The sequence below is a fragment of the Lissotriton vulgaris genome, chromosome 1_1, assembly GCF_964263255.1.
Source record: "Lissotriton vulgaris chromosome 1_1, aLisVul1.2, whole genome shotgun sequence".
Lineage (NCBI taxonomy): Eukaryota > Metazoa > Chordata > Amphibia > Caudata > Salamandridae > Lissotriton > Lissotriton vulgaris.
Window position 1 is genome coordinate 390,349,998 of NC_141685.1, and position 15,597 is coordinate 390,365,594.

General features: G+C 46.3%; 1 protein-coding gene across 1 annotated transcript in view; it reads left to right on the forward strand.

The window, feature by feature from the left end:
• LOC147747233 (sterol carrier protein 2-like) overlaps positions 1–15,597 on the forward strand; it is a 120,381-nt gene that overhangs the window by 33,419 nt on the left and 71,365 nt on the right. Inside the window, exon 3 of the mRNA XM_086952452.1 lies at positions 6,910–7,039. Within this exon, the coding sequence (XP_086808578.1) occupies positions 6,910–7,039 (130 nt within the window). The remainder of the gene's footprint in view (positions 1–6,909; positions 7,040–15,597) is intronic.

The following is a 15,597-nucleotide window of genomic DNA, read 5'->3' on the forward strand; positions in this document are numbered from 1 at the left end:
TATGCTCCATGGAATTCCAATTGAAGCCCATGTTAGATGTTCTTCACATCTAACATGGGCTTCAACTGGAATTCCATAGAGCATATTATCAAGCCCATTATCGCCTGTCTTGATAATATGCCCTTTGGTGTATGGAATTCTGTGTCCGTGCCCTAAACTACATGTGGACAAAACTAGTCCAGAGATTCGCCAAAGAGTCACACAGCATAAGTCAAGACTCAAGAGAAATGTCGAAAATGCACCTTTGGTGAACCATTGGAAATTGAAAGGTCACTCTGAAAAAGATTTGAAATGGACTGTAATATCTAAAATTGAAGTGGATGCTCGGGGTGGTGACACCGAGACCCAGTTGGCCCAAAGGAAAGCTCTACTAATCATGAAATTCAATACAGCCATCCATGGACTTGATGAAGTTTCCGAAATATTTAAACTGCAATAGGTTTGGTCCTGTGTGGTACTGCTTAGCTGAATGAGAGAGAGGTTTACCATTAAGATGATGCTAGATGAGTTGTCTCTTTTTGACTATGGGTGAAGTTGTCCGTGGATATGCTCCATTTATTGTAATTTTCGTCCATATATTATCCTCTCTTCTAGTCAACTGTAGTGATATTTGGTCTGCATTGGGTATTAGACAGGATGGCAATAGACAGGCCCTTGACCTGAAGCATGAAATGCCCCTTATTGATAATCATCACACATCATCCTGGACTTTGGATGTGGACAGATGTTCCTTCAATGCAGTATGTGGTTGTAAAAATAAGATCAGTGCAAATTGGAGTGTCCAACTTCGTGATGTGTTTTAGTGGCGTTGGTGTGGTCACAGCCTTTTTTAATCAAAAGGTGTCCAGAATCATGTTGTTGATGCAACTTATGGGTCCTGGGATGTAATTAATTTACGAGTGCGGATTCTCGTTCAAGTTACGTATATGGCATAAGCATGCCGCTTCGTTTTCATGATTGTGGCTGCCTTATAGGTCATTAAAAATACTGGTGCTTTATATTTTTGACCTTCATGCAGGGTGTACAAACTAAGATAAATATGCAGCGACGTGTGATTGTTAATCAAGTTCATAGTGACAAGCTGCCTTCAAAACACCATTTCCCATCAGCCGGCGGTTTCACAGAAGGCATCGCGATGTTCTGCGTCACACGCTAAGGTGGAGTGAGGTGCAAGGACGGCTTTTCGAAAGCCCTGTAATCGGCAAATTCAGGTGGTTAATCACTGTTGGAGTGTTCTAACAACTATTTCTACGACGTTAACATACAATGAGATATCAATAGCCGCTTAGTTGTCTGCCTTTTGCAGTTCGTTGGTTGAATCTATTTGGACACCGTATACGAGGATCGCTCTAAACACTGGGGAATTTTACAGCAACAAGGTATGTCTGTGTGATACTTCTCCGTTAATCTGTGCTCTTCAGATTGAAGCTCCACGCTTTTGTGATTACGATGACGTTTTTAAATGCTGGTCATTGCTTGGCAGGTACATGCTGTTCAGCAAATCAAACCTATGGGAAGACTAGCTGGAGACAATCCCCTGTAAGTTTTTTCAACATCTTTTAGTTTGACTTGAAAGGACAGATTTTTTTGTAAGACTGTTTTTTGTTAATTTGCTTCTTTTAGACACTGCCTCATCTCTCCATTCGTGATACAGCTGATTCTTTCTGCCGTTTGACTCAGGTAGGGTGCATGCATCGTAGCTGGTGTTTTCTTAACCCATTAGTTGCAGATGCTTTCAAACTAAATAAGAGTATTTGTGTCTCTCTTTATTGTAGATTCTGTAGTCCTGATGAGAACTCTGCAATTTGTTGGGTTCGAAACGCGTCAACGCCCCTTTTTCTGTGCTTGTTTTTTTGTCAAACAAACCTGGTTGTTAATTAGGTCGTCCACTAGTGCACTGTAATTTTTGTTGGACATTGTAGACTGTGGCAATTTCTTGAGTTAGATGTGCGCCACTGTGAGATTGTATAATCCTTGTATGGTTGTTTGACTTGTGTGTGGAGTTGGCCTTCCTGGTTCGTAGCCATCCTTACATTTGAGTAGTCTGGGTTGGCCGAACACTGTGAGGCGTTTGCGTGGTCTGTGGGTTGAATGGGTGTGAGTGAGTGAGGCTAGGTTGTATTGAATGTATGTGGGTGTCTTTATGGTGTAGTGATTTTTTTAGAATTTTGTTTTTTGATGTGCTTGTAAATATAAATTGTGTGTAGAGTGGGTTTTGATAAGCAATTAAAAAGCTTACTGGCACTATAAATAGTGTGGACCTGCTGATTCAGTTTCATGGGTCTAAATATTAAATTATCTAGCCAATAGTCCTCATTACTGGCACTTGTGACGTTTTGTTGTTAATTTGACTAAACCTTACTGAGTAGAGTCAAGGCCCTTTGGTGTTCTTTGTGCATTTACAAGGCGGCACATCATGGTGCAAGGATAATCAGATGCGTGTCGCATCTGCCGGCGTAAGGTTGGCGCAGTGCTGGAGTTGCGTCGCGGGCGCGACACAATTCCAGCACTGTTCTAACCCTGCCTATGTCCAACATGGTGCGTCAAGCCTTACGCCTGCTTCAAGCAGGCGCAAGGTTTTGACGCAGCGGGGTCGGAAAAGTAACTGAATGAAATCTTGTAGATTTCACTCAGCCACTTTTGCGAGACGTTCCTGCGCCGGAACACCCCCCCGCCCCCTGCTCTGGAATGGCCACATGAAACCTGGCGCAGGTTTCATGTGGTGCAGGGCTCTACAACATGACGCATCTCCCTAGATGCGTCACGTTGTAAATAACCCGCAGCATGGTGCTGGCTTTACGCTGCCAAGTGATGCAACGGCGGCGCAAAAGTTGTGTCTGGGGCTTGTAAATCTGTCCAACCGTATTTACCATATCATGCATATGTTCGGGGTGTTAAGCACCAAAATCTGCATATTATTCCCCGTGGTATAGTTATTTTTTGGGGGCGATAAATAACACCTGAACGCCTAACCAGGCTCTTTGCATGTCTAGCCCATGATAAGCTCAGTCTTCAATACATTCAGGAACAGTGGTATCAGAATGGGGGTTGCATGAGTGCATGAGCCATGCGAGCGAGCTGAAGAGCTCTTCACTTGTTAGCCAGGCAAGCTGTTAATGACTAACCATCTTTAACACATCGATGCGTTTACCATCTTCTAACTAATGTGCATCAAAATTACATTTGTGGGTCTGCAGCGCCCTAGCTTTAGGAATTCCCAAGATAAAAGCGAGCATTGGCAAAGTAATAGGTTAGGCTTCAATATGCTAACGACTGCAGGCAGCATTTGTACATGCCTGAGCTTGCACACATTAGTTTGTGAAATCACACCTGTTGGCTTTGCCAAGGCTTTCTGACTTTCACCTTGCACATCTGTGTGCACTCTGCAGTCGCTGCTTCAGATCTCCATAGTGCTGGCAGAGCTTTCATAGCACTGCGAGCAATGACCTGTACTATTTAGTTGTCCGATACTATCACGTGTTATTACAGTTCTTAAAGGCATGCCGCATTCTCTCTGTGGCGCTGATTCAAATAAGTAATATTTTTTAATGTGAACAACATAGATACCATCAATTATATTAACCAATTCCAAAAGAATACTTTCCTTTTCTAAGAGCTGTATTAACTGGTGATACTGTTTCATACAAAGTGCTACAAAGTTATATCTTTAGTCTCGTGAATAGTCATCATGTTAATAGTAAAAATCATTTTATTGGTAAAAATAATTTCAATTATTATGATGACCATAAAACCATTTTTTTGTGCATACAAAACAAACATGAAATTAGCGTTTTGCGGAGAAAATGCTCACATTTCGAAGTTTTGCTTCATAGTGCTAGTGATAAATTGTTCGGCAAAGAAACAAACATCCTATTGTTATTATGCCAGAGAGAGGATTTATAGATTTTTTATTATAAAGCGATGCCAGGTCATATCTTTTACAAGTCAACCAAGCCTTCCATTCTTGTTAGAGAAAAACGTAATTACCAGGTATAATGGGGGGTATCCACAGAGAGCTGTCAGGTGTTTGGAAATAAAATGACATTAATAGTAGATCATATTACATTCAAGACAAAAACACTTGCAAGAACACATAGAAAGCCTGACGTGAAACCGTCCAATATGTTACATCACTTTGTGCTATCAAGACAGGTATGTGCAGGGCAGAAATACAGCTGAAACGGTGATGTATTGACCCGGTCCTTGATTCACTGTAAGAATGTGTGGATTTCCCAATACTTTTTTTAGTGGCTGACAGCAGGTCACAAATGCGTGACTTTAAACACCTTTTGTGAGCTCCTTTTATTGAAATGTGCGACTTCTATTTGGAAAATGCTACTGTGCATTTCCAATGTATGTCTTCTGTCCTGAGCTCAGGGGCACTCACTATCTCTCATTAAAAAACTGTCAAACATTCATTTGCATTTCTGTTCGATTCCAATGGGGCACTTAGTTAGGAACAGAGGGGCACATGCATCATTGTTTCATTTTGCACTTCCTAATTTGCGATTTTTAGGGAATCGCAAATTAGGAAATGCAAAATGGGATGCATGTACATTTTCTCAAAATATTTGAGAATCGGTAAAAATCGCAATTTTTACCGATTCTCAAATATTATGCGATTAGCAAAGTGCGAATTCGCAATTCCCATTCATTCCTATGGGCTAAAATGCCCATAGGCATGAATGGGAATTGCGAATTCGCACTTTGCTAATCGCAAATCCTGATTGCATTTCAAGGGTGGAGAGGGGGGTTCAAATGACCCCCCCCTGCACCCATGAAATGTTGTTTTCGCATCATGTTGCGCACACACATGTCCTAAGGACATGTGTGTCCGTAACATGAATGTGTAAAAAATGCTTTTGCAGCGTTTTTAACACTTTTTGCAAATTTACCGAGTAGTTCAACCACTCGGTAAATTTGACACCCTAATTGCGAATTCGCAATTATAAAAGTAATCATGCATTGCTTTTAAGAAATCGCAAATTTGCGATTTCTTAAAAGCAATCGCATTTTTAGAAATCGCAAAAATGTGCGATTTCTAAAAATGCTTGATGCATTCCAAAAAGCATTTTTGGAATCGCAAAAGGCCGATTTTAAGGAATCGCATCGTTTGCGACTCCGAAAATGCTTGATGCATGTGCCCCAGAGAGCCTAATTTAGACTGGGGTGATAATGAAAAATTCCAAACCAAAAAGAGAAGCGTAGAGGTACTGACAGAATCACCCTCCAGAGCAAGACTTGTATAACCAAAGAGATTCTATCAAAAAAGTGAATAGGTGATGGTTTTTATAATTTTTAACTATTTTGGAAGTGGTACTAGGCTCTCTCTTAAGCATGGAAAGATGGGAGCACAATGTGCTTGTTAAAATACCCCTCACACACTAAAAAACCGTTAGTGTCATGCTTCATCATAGGGGTCTTCCCGCCCCTATAACGGGACGGGGCGTGCTACGACCAGACGAACTACGCGGGAGCACTTAAGTTGTGACAGAGGCTATGTGTGGGTGCATGGGTATCAGTGAAAGTGTAGGGACCTACCACTAGTGAGTGTGAAAAAAGTGAAAAAAATTAAAAATTCCCTGGCTTAGTAGAAAAAAACAATTTTATTAGCTTCTCTAGCTGGGAACGTTAAGAAGGGGTTGTGTGGTAGAGCATTAGCTGCTACCTAGTCGACATGTTTCGTAAGCAGTCCCCTACTGCTTACTCATCAGGACCAAATAGCGATCCCTACTTGTTAGTACTCAGTTCTATGAAGTTGTGCCTACTGTCCTACAAACAATTCAGCAAAAATAAGCTGGCTGTTTGGGCTTCGGGGCATGAGTTGGCCCAGGTGAAGCAAAAAAACAATGCAATAGGTATGAAAAATTGACCTAATGTGGTCTCTTTAAAAGAAAAGGGAAGAGAAAAACCAACATAAATGCGTAAATAAGCATTATAATCTGAATGGGAATACAGACAGAACATTGTATACCACACTAGTGGAGAAACCGCCTTGTATATCTAAAAGCGATTGTATTCCTGCATGAGGATCAACAGGTAGGTGTTTTACGTCTCTCGACATCAACTGTCTGTCGCTATAGACGTGTAGTGGCCTCACACTATGGGTACCACTATCATCTCATCACACACACCGACAATCATGACTCCATGCATTTCCAACGAACTAGCAATTAAAAGGGAAAAGGGGGGACCCTCCTTCGCAATATTTTCATGATAGAGACTTGGTGGGAAACGGTAAGCGTTTCGATCAATTCAAAACCTTTGTCAGTAGTTTGTTTCTTATAGATTCCTTTTGAGCCGATAGTGCGCAGTTGTGTGGGAGTTTGGGGAACCATTTTGGTGTGCGAGACTTGCCTACATCTCAAATCACCGTACAAATAAGAATACCCTAAAAGATGTATTCTCAAGGAGTGAAATTATTCAGCAAATGTTTCACACAACTGTTGCCATTATAGTTCTGTATTGCCATGGAGGAGAATATGAGTGCCAATATCCAATCCTTTATGGAGCTGCCTCAGCCTTCCTAGATAGCTCTACAAAGTGTTTGCATTAAAGTCTTGAGTGGGCCAGACTTTGGGGTATAGGGTGCAAGGCCAGATATGAGTCTGTTGATGCAACGTATTGTGCTAAATGTCTAGAGTTGTGCCCAAGGTTCACAATACAGTGGCCAGGGACTTTATGGTTTTTGGGCTGGCAATTAAATACATATCTGCTTAATGAGTGGCGCCAACTCCATTGCTGGGATCATGCTGGGTGTTAGGATTCCCAGGTTTCACCGAGCGCTTCTTAAAGGGGCAGCCTGCCAGATGTGCCATGCTCACCCCGATCAATGGGGAACAGTAGTTACTCAGATTATCCGTAGAGCCGTCATCAGATCTAATCACTGGGTAATTATTTCTGTTTCAGGTAGGAGAGCAGTATGTTAAGAAGATAGGTGGTATCTTCGCCTTCAAAGTAAAAGATGGCCCTGGTGGGAAAGAGGCACTCTGGGTTGTGGATCTGAAAAATGGCACGGGTTTGGTGACTGTCAATGCCGGTGAGTGTGCTTGTTTCTTTGCAGAGGGGTCAAGCCATGGGCTATCGCTCTGTCCCTTTAACTGCTCGTCAGTGCTTCTTCTTTGTATACACAGCAATGTAATGTTTCATGTTGGTCATTGTTTTTGTCCGAAGGAAAGAATGTGTAAAGAGAAAAGGGATGGATGAGCTGGTTGATTCGGCATTAGGGATGCTTAATTCTTCATGTTCAATTCAGGTAAGCTGTGAAGGGAATTGGTGGACTATGCGCAACAGGTTGGTGGTTAAATTTAAGTAGAACAGCTGCTACCATTCTGAAGCATGTCTCTCAGTTCAGTCATGACCACTCTTCTCTCCTTCATTAAAGGGACTGAATGGACATGAGTGTTGAACCCCATTCCCTCCCTGTACAGATGGTTCATCCAAAGCTGAGGCATGTAAATGGGACAGCATGAGTTAGTTGGCACTACCATTGGTCACTGCATTCCTAAAGGACTTCCCTCTCTTAAGAAGTCTCCTAAACACCCTTGTAGTTGGCAAACAAGCCTTAAAACTAGGCCTGGATGGAGTTTTACTCTGCGAAGTGCCAGAAAAACTCTGCTGTGATACGCAGAGTTCCACCGGGGGCAGAGTCCGTTAAGTTGCACTGCTCCCACTGATTTTTAGTGTAAGAGAGGGATAGCGCAGAGGGATAGCGTGTGTGTCCCCCTCCTCCACCTCTACGTGAGGTAGGAAGTCGTGGGGCTTGTACCAATAGTACGCCTAATGTGCCTGGCAGGACAGATAATAAACCTAAAAATCCAGCGCGTTAAATCCCCCTCTGTCGTACGTTAGCGTCAAGGTCTTCCAGCTTATCCTCGCCTGTTTCGTGCCCCAAACCAGCCTCAACAGTTGAGTCTGTAATGTCTTAAAAATTGTTGGGTAAGCAGGATTGGTATATTACAAAATAAGTATAGAAATTTAGGCAGCACCACCATTTTGATGATGGAGATGCGATCAGATAAAGACAGGGGAAGGCACTGCCATCTGTCTATTTGTGCTACTAGTGCCCGATATGCTGCTCCGTAGTTTTCTGTTATTACCACTTGGGGGTCTCTGTGTATCCATGCCCCTAGATATTTAACAGGGTCTGCAGACCAGAGCAATGGATATTCAACTGTTGGGGGGGGGTGGTTATGGTCGTCAGGGGGATAATGAAAGACTTATCCCAGTTTATGTGCAGGCCCGAAAACAAGCCAAATTTGACGTATTCGCGCAGCACAGGGGACAGGTGTGTTTGTGGTTCTCTAACATATAGGACCATATCGTCTGCGTATAGCGATATGCCTACTGGTCTGGTATTAAAATTTAGAGCCGCCTCTCTATGGATCTGTCTTATTTTACAAGCCAGTGGCTCTTGTACTATGGCAAATATGAGCGGAGAGAGGGGGCACCCTTGACTGGTGCCCCAACCCACCACGAACTGTTCAGACGTGTCTCCGCCAACTCGGACTCTCGCAGACGGCCCAGTGTATAAGATCTGTATCCATTGGAGGAAAATAGATGGAAAGCCCATTCTGCGCAGTATGTGCATCATGTACTTCCATTCTAAGGAATCAAAGGCTTTTGCGGCATCCAAGAGAACCGCAACGGCGGGCAGTTCGGGGTTGAGGACTTGCAGCATGGCAAAAATAGTGCGTAAATTTAAAGAAGTAGAGCGGTCAGGAATAAACCCAGCTTGGTCAGGCAGTACAAGCAGTGGCATAAGGGGTTGTAACCTGGTGGCAAGAATTTTAGCTAGGATTTTGGCATCCAAGTTGATAAGAGATAGGGGTCGGTACGATTCACAGCGTTCAGGGGGTTTGTCTTTCTTTAAAAGGGTGATGATCATCGATTGGCGTAGCTAAGGAGGGAGACGGCCAGACTCATGCGCCTCCGCGTACATCTCCAGAAGGTGGGGTGCTAGAATATCAGCGTGGGCCTTATAAAATTCTGCAGTTAGCCCGTCAGGGCCGGGGGCCTTCCCGTTCGGGAGCGACTTGATGGCATCTACCACATCCTCCGTGGTGATCGGTAGGCTCAGATATTGGCGATGCCCGTCCGCCAGCCACGCCCAGGCGACGTCTTGCAAGTATTCATCCATGTCAGCCTCGCCCATCCCACCCGTGGACGTGTATAACGCGGCATAAAAATGACGGAATTGTTCCACTATGGCGGCAGGTGTGTAGTGAGATGTGCCGTTCGTGTCCACGATGTGGTCTATAGGAGGATGACAGGCCCTACTCTGCAATCGGTTCGCCAGTAATTTGCCCGGCCGTCCCCCCTCCCCATATCGCCGAGCAGCATGGCGCCTGGAGAGATATTTCACCTCTGTGTCTGCAAGCGTGTTGTATTTGTCTATGTCCGCATGTATGTCAGCAAGAGGGGCTGTTGAAGGCTCGGTGTCGTATCGTGTTTCCAGTTCCGCAGCTTTTTCTCCAAGGCCGTCAGCTGTCCCCTAATGTCTCTTAGTATCCCCGCGGATGTGCTTATGCATGTGCCCCATATCGTGACCTTAAAGGCCACCCATAGTGTTTCCTGGCTGTCCACTGACCCAAGATTGATCTCGAAATATTGCACTATGGCCGATTTAATAGTGTTGGCGTATATGGGATCAAGTAGTGCTTCCGCTCTGAATCGCCAGGTAAAAGGTTTGTGTGGGTTGCTCGGGATATGTAGCGACAGAAGCACCGGATTGTGGTTCGATAGTGTTCTGGGGAGGTTACGCGCGTCTGTGACCCAGCCATTCGCTCCATCGCTTAGCAGCCAATAATCTAGGCGGGACCAGCCCCTTGTCGCGGGAGTGATATGCGTCCCTGAAAGTACTCCGGCATTTCTGTGTCGCCATGCATCCACCAGCCCAAACTCTAGCATGCCATCTTTCACGCACTCAGCAACTGTTACCATTCTGGCGTTCTGCGGGTTAGACTTGTCAGACCGTGGGTCAAGGTACGTGTTCAGGTACCCACCAAGTATTATTTCCATTTCTGTCCATTTCCAAAGTGCTCTAAACAAGTTTAAATATGCTGATGTGTCGTCCACTACTGGACCATAGATATTTACTATTGTTACAAGCACATTGCCCAGTTTCTCCATCACCATAGCCCATCGGCCCTCGGAATCTGTGTTAGTGTGGAGCGCTGTGAAGGCCACCCCTTTTTTCACCAGTATAAGGACTCCCCTAGCGTAAGTGGAGTACGATGATGCTAGATGGTATGAAGCCCAGCGTTTGGCGGTCCTGTCCTCAGATGCCTTGGTTAAGTGCATTTCCTGCAATAGCGTGAGGTGTGTCTGGTGCCTATCAAGCTGCGCCAGTACTTGCCTGATTTTTTGCGGTGTGTTTAAGCCCCGGACAATCCAAGTTATGCAATTATAAGTGGTCCCAATCATTTGAAGTGCTCTTGAAGTTTGTGACGTTGTGTGGCTTTGCAACAGGGTGATGTCCCTGATTGTGGGACCAGCTCAGTGTATGGGTCTGGACAGTGAGTGACTTTGGCCTGTAATAAACGAGTACTTCCCCCCCCCTCCCACTTCAGCATACCCAACTTGCTAAAGACATGCCCCTCTGTAAACTCCCACAACAGTCCCAACAGTAAGAAATTCAGTTTCCATTGGGGATCACCCATAGTGGGTCGTGGCGGCTAAACCTCTCCCAGATGAACGGAGGGAGGGGTACCACCGATTGTACATCATTTCCCACCAGCACACATAGCGGGACCGAGGCAAGGAAAAAATCAAGATCATATGCAACATAATTTGATCATTACCACCCCGTCCACCCGCCTGTGATATCAGTGTCACATACCCTTAGATGGGTCTCACCGCTTCCCTCTTACTGTTCATTCATCCACGTCAGATGTCTGGGATGCCGGAGACTGTTGCATCTGACACCGCAGCACCCGCACATGGTCCATTGCTTGTTTAGGGCTGCTGAAAACTTTTCCATTTTCCATCGTACCAATGCGTGCCGCGCTGGGTATAACATTGCATAGGGGATCTGTTCTTTCTGCAGCAACGTTCTGACAGTCTGAAATTCTTCGCGCGCTGCTTGCACGTTCGCCGTGAAATCCGGGTAGAAGGATAATGCATTGCCTTGATAAGTGATTGAACCTTTGAGTCTGGTTATTCGGAGAACTGTGTCCCTATCCCTAAAATTCAGTAGGCGAACGATAATTGGTCTTGGCGGTGTTCCTGGCGGCGGGCGCGCTGCAAGTGATCGATGGGCCCTTTCCATTGCAAATAGAGGAGATAGTTCTTCCTTTCCGCAAATATCCTGTATCATCCCTTCAACATATTCCTCTAGGCGCCCCACATTTGTCGACTCCGGCAGGCCTAAAATGTGTACGTTTTTTCGGCGCAACCTCGCTTCGATGTCCTCGTTCTTGGCCTGTATGACTGCCAGTAGTGTGGTGATGTCGGAGGTCTTTTCTGCCACCTGTTTAAATCTGTATCCCGCATCAGAGATTCTTTGTTCAGCCTCGCCAAGTCGCACCGCTTGCTTGTCAAGTTTGGCAGAGAAATGATCCATCCTGCCGTTTAGCGCTTCAATCTTGCCATCTATGGCCTGAAGACTCGCCTGGATGGGCGCGAGTGATTTTTCGAGCGCCGTGGAGGGGGTGTCGGCACATCATCTTCAGAGTCCGAGGCCGTGGTGTTACCAGGCTTGGACCCCCTGCGCAGCTCGAATGTAAGTCTGGGCTGGTTTTTCTCCTGCTTGCCCATTGTCTTGGAGGACGGGTACCGGCTGCTGTATGGTGTCCCCCGCCCTGCCGCCGCAATTATTCCCTGGCGGCAAGAAAGTTCCCGGTATAGCTGGAATCAGGCATGTCAGCGCGGGCGGTGTGGCGTGTGGACCGTTAATCAGCAGTTCACACCTGGGCTGTAGTTAGTGTCTCGTCGGCCCATGCCCAGGTCCTTGGGAAAAAGGATTGTAGGGCCCCTATGTTAATTGCGGCTATGGCGCGCTCAGTCTCCGTCCCATGAGCTAGCAGGGTTGGGTGAGGTGGCTGCGCGGAGTATAGGGGGCAATCACTGTGATAGGGTAGTCTCAGTGCGTGATCTCGATGGTCTCCACACCGTAGGCACCAGGCTCAACACGTGTCGGGTCACTACGGTTGGCACCCCAGTTATCCCAATATCTCCACTCACATCGTCACGGCGTCCTTAGCAGGCGTCCCTGTGGTCTCCAACAGCGCGGAGTGGCGTCTAGTTTTCCGGGCACACTGGTGACTTCAGCAGTTGGGGGTTATCGGCGAAGCGCCCCAAGGAGCAGTACGTGAGGCAGATCTGGGCAGTATCGGCAGGCCCCGCAGGCGCGTCTCAGGGTGGTGCGGGTCCGCGGCAGCAGCTGGCCCGAGGCAATGCACTCCCACAGCGCCAACAGTTCCTGCCAAGAGTCGTGGGGTCCGTTAATATAGTTTAGTAGCAGCAGTCTCCAAAGGCCATGTGAGTGAGCGGTGTAGGCAGTGGGCGCTTCCTAAAATGGTCGGGTAACTGCACTCTGCCGCACAAAGGCCTTCTTCCCGCCACAGGCGCCAGGCGCTGTCGTGGTGCCCTTCCCCCACCGTACATGTCCAGTCAGCGCAGCCCCAGCTCCCCGCTCACCGTAGGTGCTGGTCGCGTTGTGTTATCCCAGCGGGAGGGAGATCTCTCCATCAAGGGCTTTGGTGGGTGGGATGTCACCCGGTCCGCCGTCCTCCAGTATCGACAGTCGCGGCTTAGCAGAGCGGCCGTTAGTCGCGGGCCGCCATTACATCTTGAACCGCGGCGGCGGCGCAATCTCCAGCAGCCTGTCTCTCAGCTCCGTGCGGGCTTTTCCAGATATCGGCGGATAGCTCTCGGGCTCAGGAGGGTAGTCCTGTCCTCGGATGCCCGACTACGCCGAGCTGATGAAGGATAATTGCAGGATATGTATCGGTGGCTTGCGGAGCTGCACTACTGTGCGGCAATTTTGCCGAGACTCAAGCCACGCCCCACTGACTTCATTGTTAAGTCAAGGAGAACGTGAGGTTTAATGTTCCTCTGAGGAGAGATCGGAGATGTGTCCAATGCAAGTTGATTTAACAGTAGCACAGAGGGTTAATGTGCCTGCTGCAAAGAACGTACATCATGCATATCACAGAGACTAACGCTGCTAAAAGGGATTAGTTTTGGAAGAAATGTATTCTAACTAGAATAACCAACCCCAACTACTGTGGTACGTTTTGAATCCTCATTGGGTGCTCCTCCAGATCAAACACTTAAAATATACTGCACAGTCACACACTTGTTTTGCTGTACGAACATCTTACAAGGACACTAGGCTAGTGCCCTTCCATTTCAGGTGCTTTGCAGGCGTTTCAAGATCCTACCGTTTCTCTCATAGTTGTTCAATGTCACTCATAATTACACTGAAACCATGAAAATGTCACACATAGGCAATCTGAAACCTTGGCAGCTATGACCAGGACATGTAATACTCAAAAGTACATGTCCTACCTTTTAAAAGACCTGCACACTGCTCATAGGGCTGCCTAGGACCTACCTTAGGGGTAGCTTATATGTAATAAAAAGGAAGGTTTGGGACTATTAAGTAGGTTAACTTGCTAGGTCAAAATGGCAGTTTATACTGAACATAGGCTCTGCAGTGGCAAGCCTGAGCCATGTTTTAAGGCTACTGAAGTGGGTGGCACAACCCGTGCTGCAAGCCCACTAGTATCCATCAAGGTGAGGAGTGATCCTGTTCTGGGCCTAGGTGGCTGGTATCAAGTTACTTTTTAACAGTATGAGAATACCCCATGTCATTGTTCCAAGAGTTCTTTAAAATAAGATATGTCCCTTGTTTGTATCTTGGATTGTAATTTTATGACTATTGTACATTATTTGACTTTAGTTTTTTGATCACTCAGTTACCACATATCTGTTAATAATATAAAGTTATGCATCCACAGGGAAAAGGCATGTCTGGTTATATAATATATTTATCACTTGATGCCATTATTATCTTTCAAATACCACCTATGACACATTCAATGACAGGCCACAAAACAACTTATATGAAATTCATATAGATCCTTCTATGTAGAACGCCATAAAAACAAATACATATAAAATGTCAAAACATTACATTGATTCATTACATTTACCCTTGTGTGACATCTCAGGTCACATCTAGTGTGTTAGAACTGGGGGTCTCTAGTTGGCAGTGGTAGGTACCACTGTCCAAATAGGGACCCTTGATTCCAGTCAGGGTAAGGAGGAAACCCTCTGAGATAACCCCTGCTCACCCTCTAGGTAGCTTGGCACGAGCAGTCAAGGCTAATCGGAAGGCAATGTGTAAAGTATTTGTACCAACACTCACAGTAACACAGTGAAAAAAACACAAACTGACTCCACAACAGTTTAGAAAAATAAAGGTATTTAATCTAAACTACACAAGACCAAAACGACAAAAATCCAACATACACAGTTCAAGAATATGGTTTCAAAAAGAGTTCTTAAGGTTGTAATGTAAGTTCTTTAGGTTGAGATAAAAAAATCCACAGATGCGTGAAAAGTTCACAGTTTCGTCATGTTTACTCACAGTACCTTTTAGTTGCGACAAAGTTCCAAAAGCAGAAGCTGGTGCGGTGGAAAACAAGCGATGCCTTGCTCCTGTCCTGAGACCCTGGGGAGGCGATGCGACAGCCCCGCTGCAGCAGCGGGCGTGTTGCGACGAATCCGGTCTGTATGGGGAGGAAGGCCCCTTGTATGGATTCCGGTGCGTAGGTTCCGTAGGAAGTTTGTTCTCGCAAAGGCACGATGCAATGATCTTTGGAGGTGCGACGATCTCCGGGGCGACGATGCGCGGACCAGCGGTGATCTTCTCTCTCGCAGCTCCTCAACGCGATGGTTTCTGCGACGGCACACGCAGCGACGTGATGCGGTCTGCAAGCAAGCAGTGTGGCCATCTCACCCAGCGACGACAGGCTCTGCGATGACACTCGCAGCGATGTTCGGCTTCCCGCACCGAACATGTGCGTCCCACAAACGAAGAATGCAATGGCTCTGACAGCGGCAACAGGCGCTGCGACGATCTCTACCTTCGTAGCGGCGGGAAACTTCTCGCACTGTCAGGGATGAGCTCCGCAAGCGAGCGATGCAACACTTTTCAATTGCAAAAGTCTCTCAAGCTTAGTTTCAAGCTTCCCAGCACAGGTACAACTTCCAATCCCCAAAAGACCTGTGGCCTCAAATCCTGTGGTTCCTGTGACAGACCCCTACTTTCTTTTTGTCTTAAGCGAGGCCACAACTCCCAGACCGTCCCCGACTGCAGCACCATGAATCCAAAGTTTGTTTGGGAGTGTTCCCTGAAGCTTCTACAGCAGACACCTGTCAACTCCGTGATGCTCCAGGCCTTGTCACAAGGTGAGACTGACTCTGAGGCCGCTGGACCTCATGGCCTCCTGCATCCTGCTGGTAAGAGTTGCCCGTTGGCATATGTGGGCTCTACAGTAGGACCTGAAGTCCTAGTTGGCGGAGAATATGGGGAACCTCTCTGACATGGTCCAAATTTTTTGGGGGTACTGCAAAATATCTGCAGTG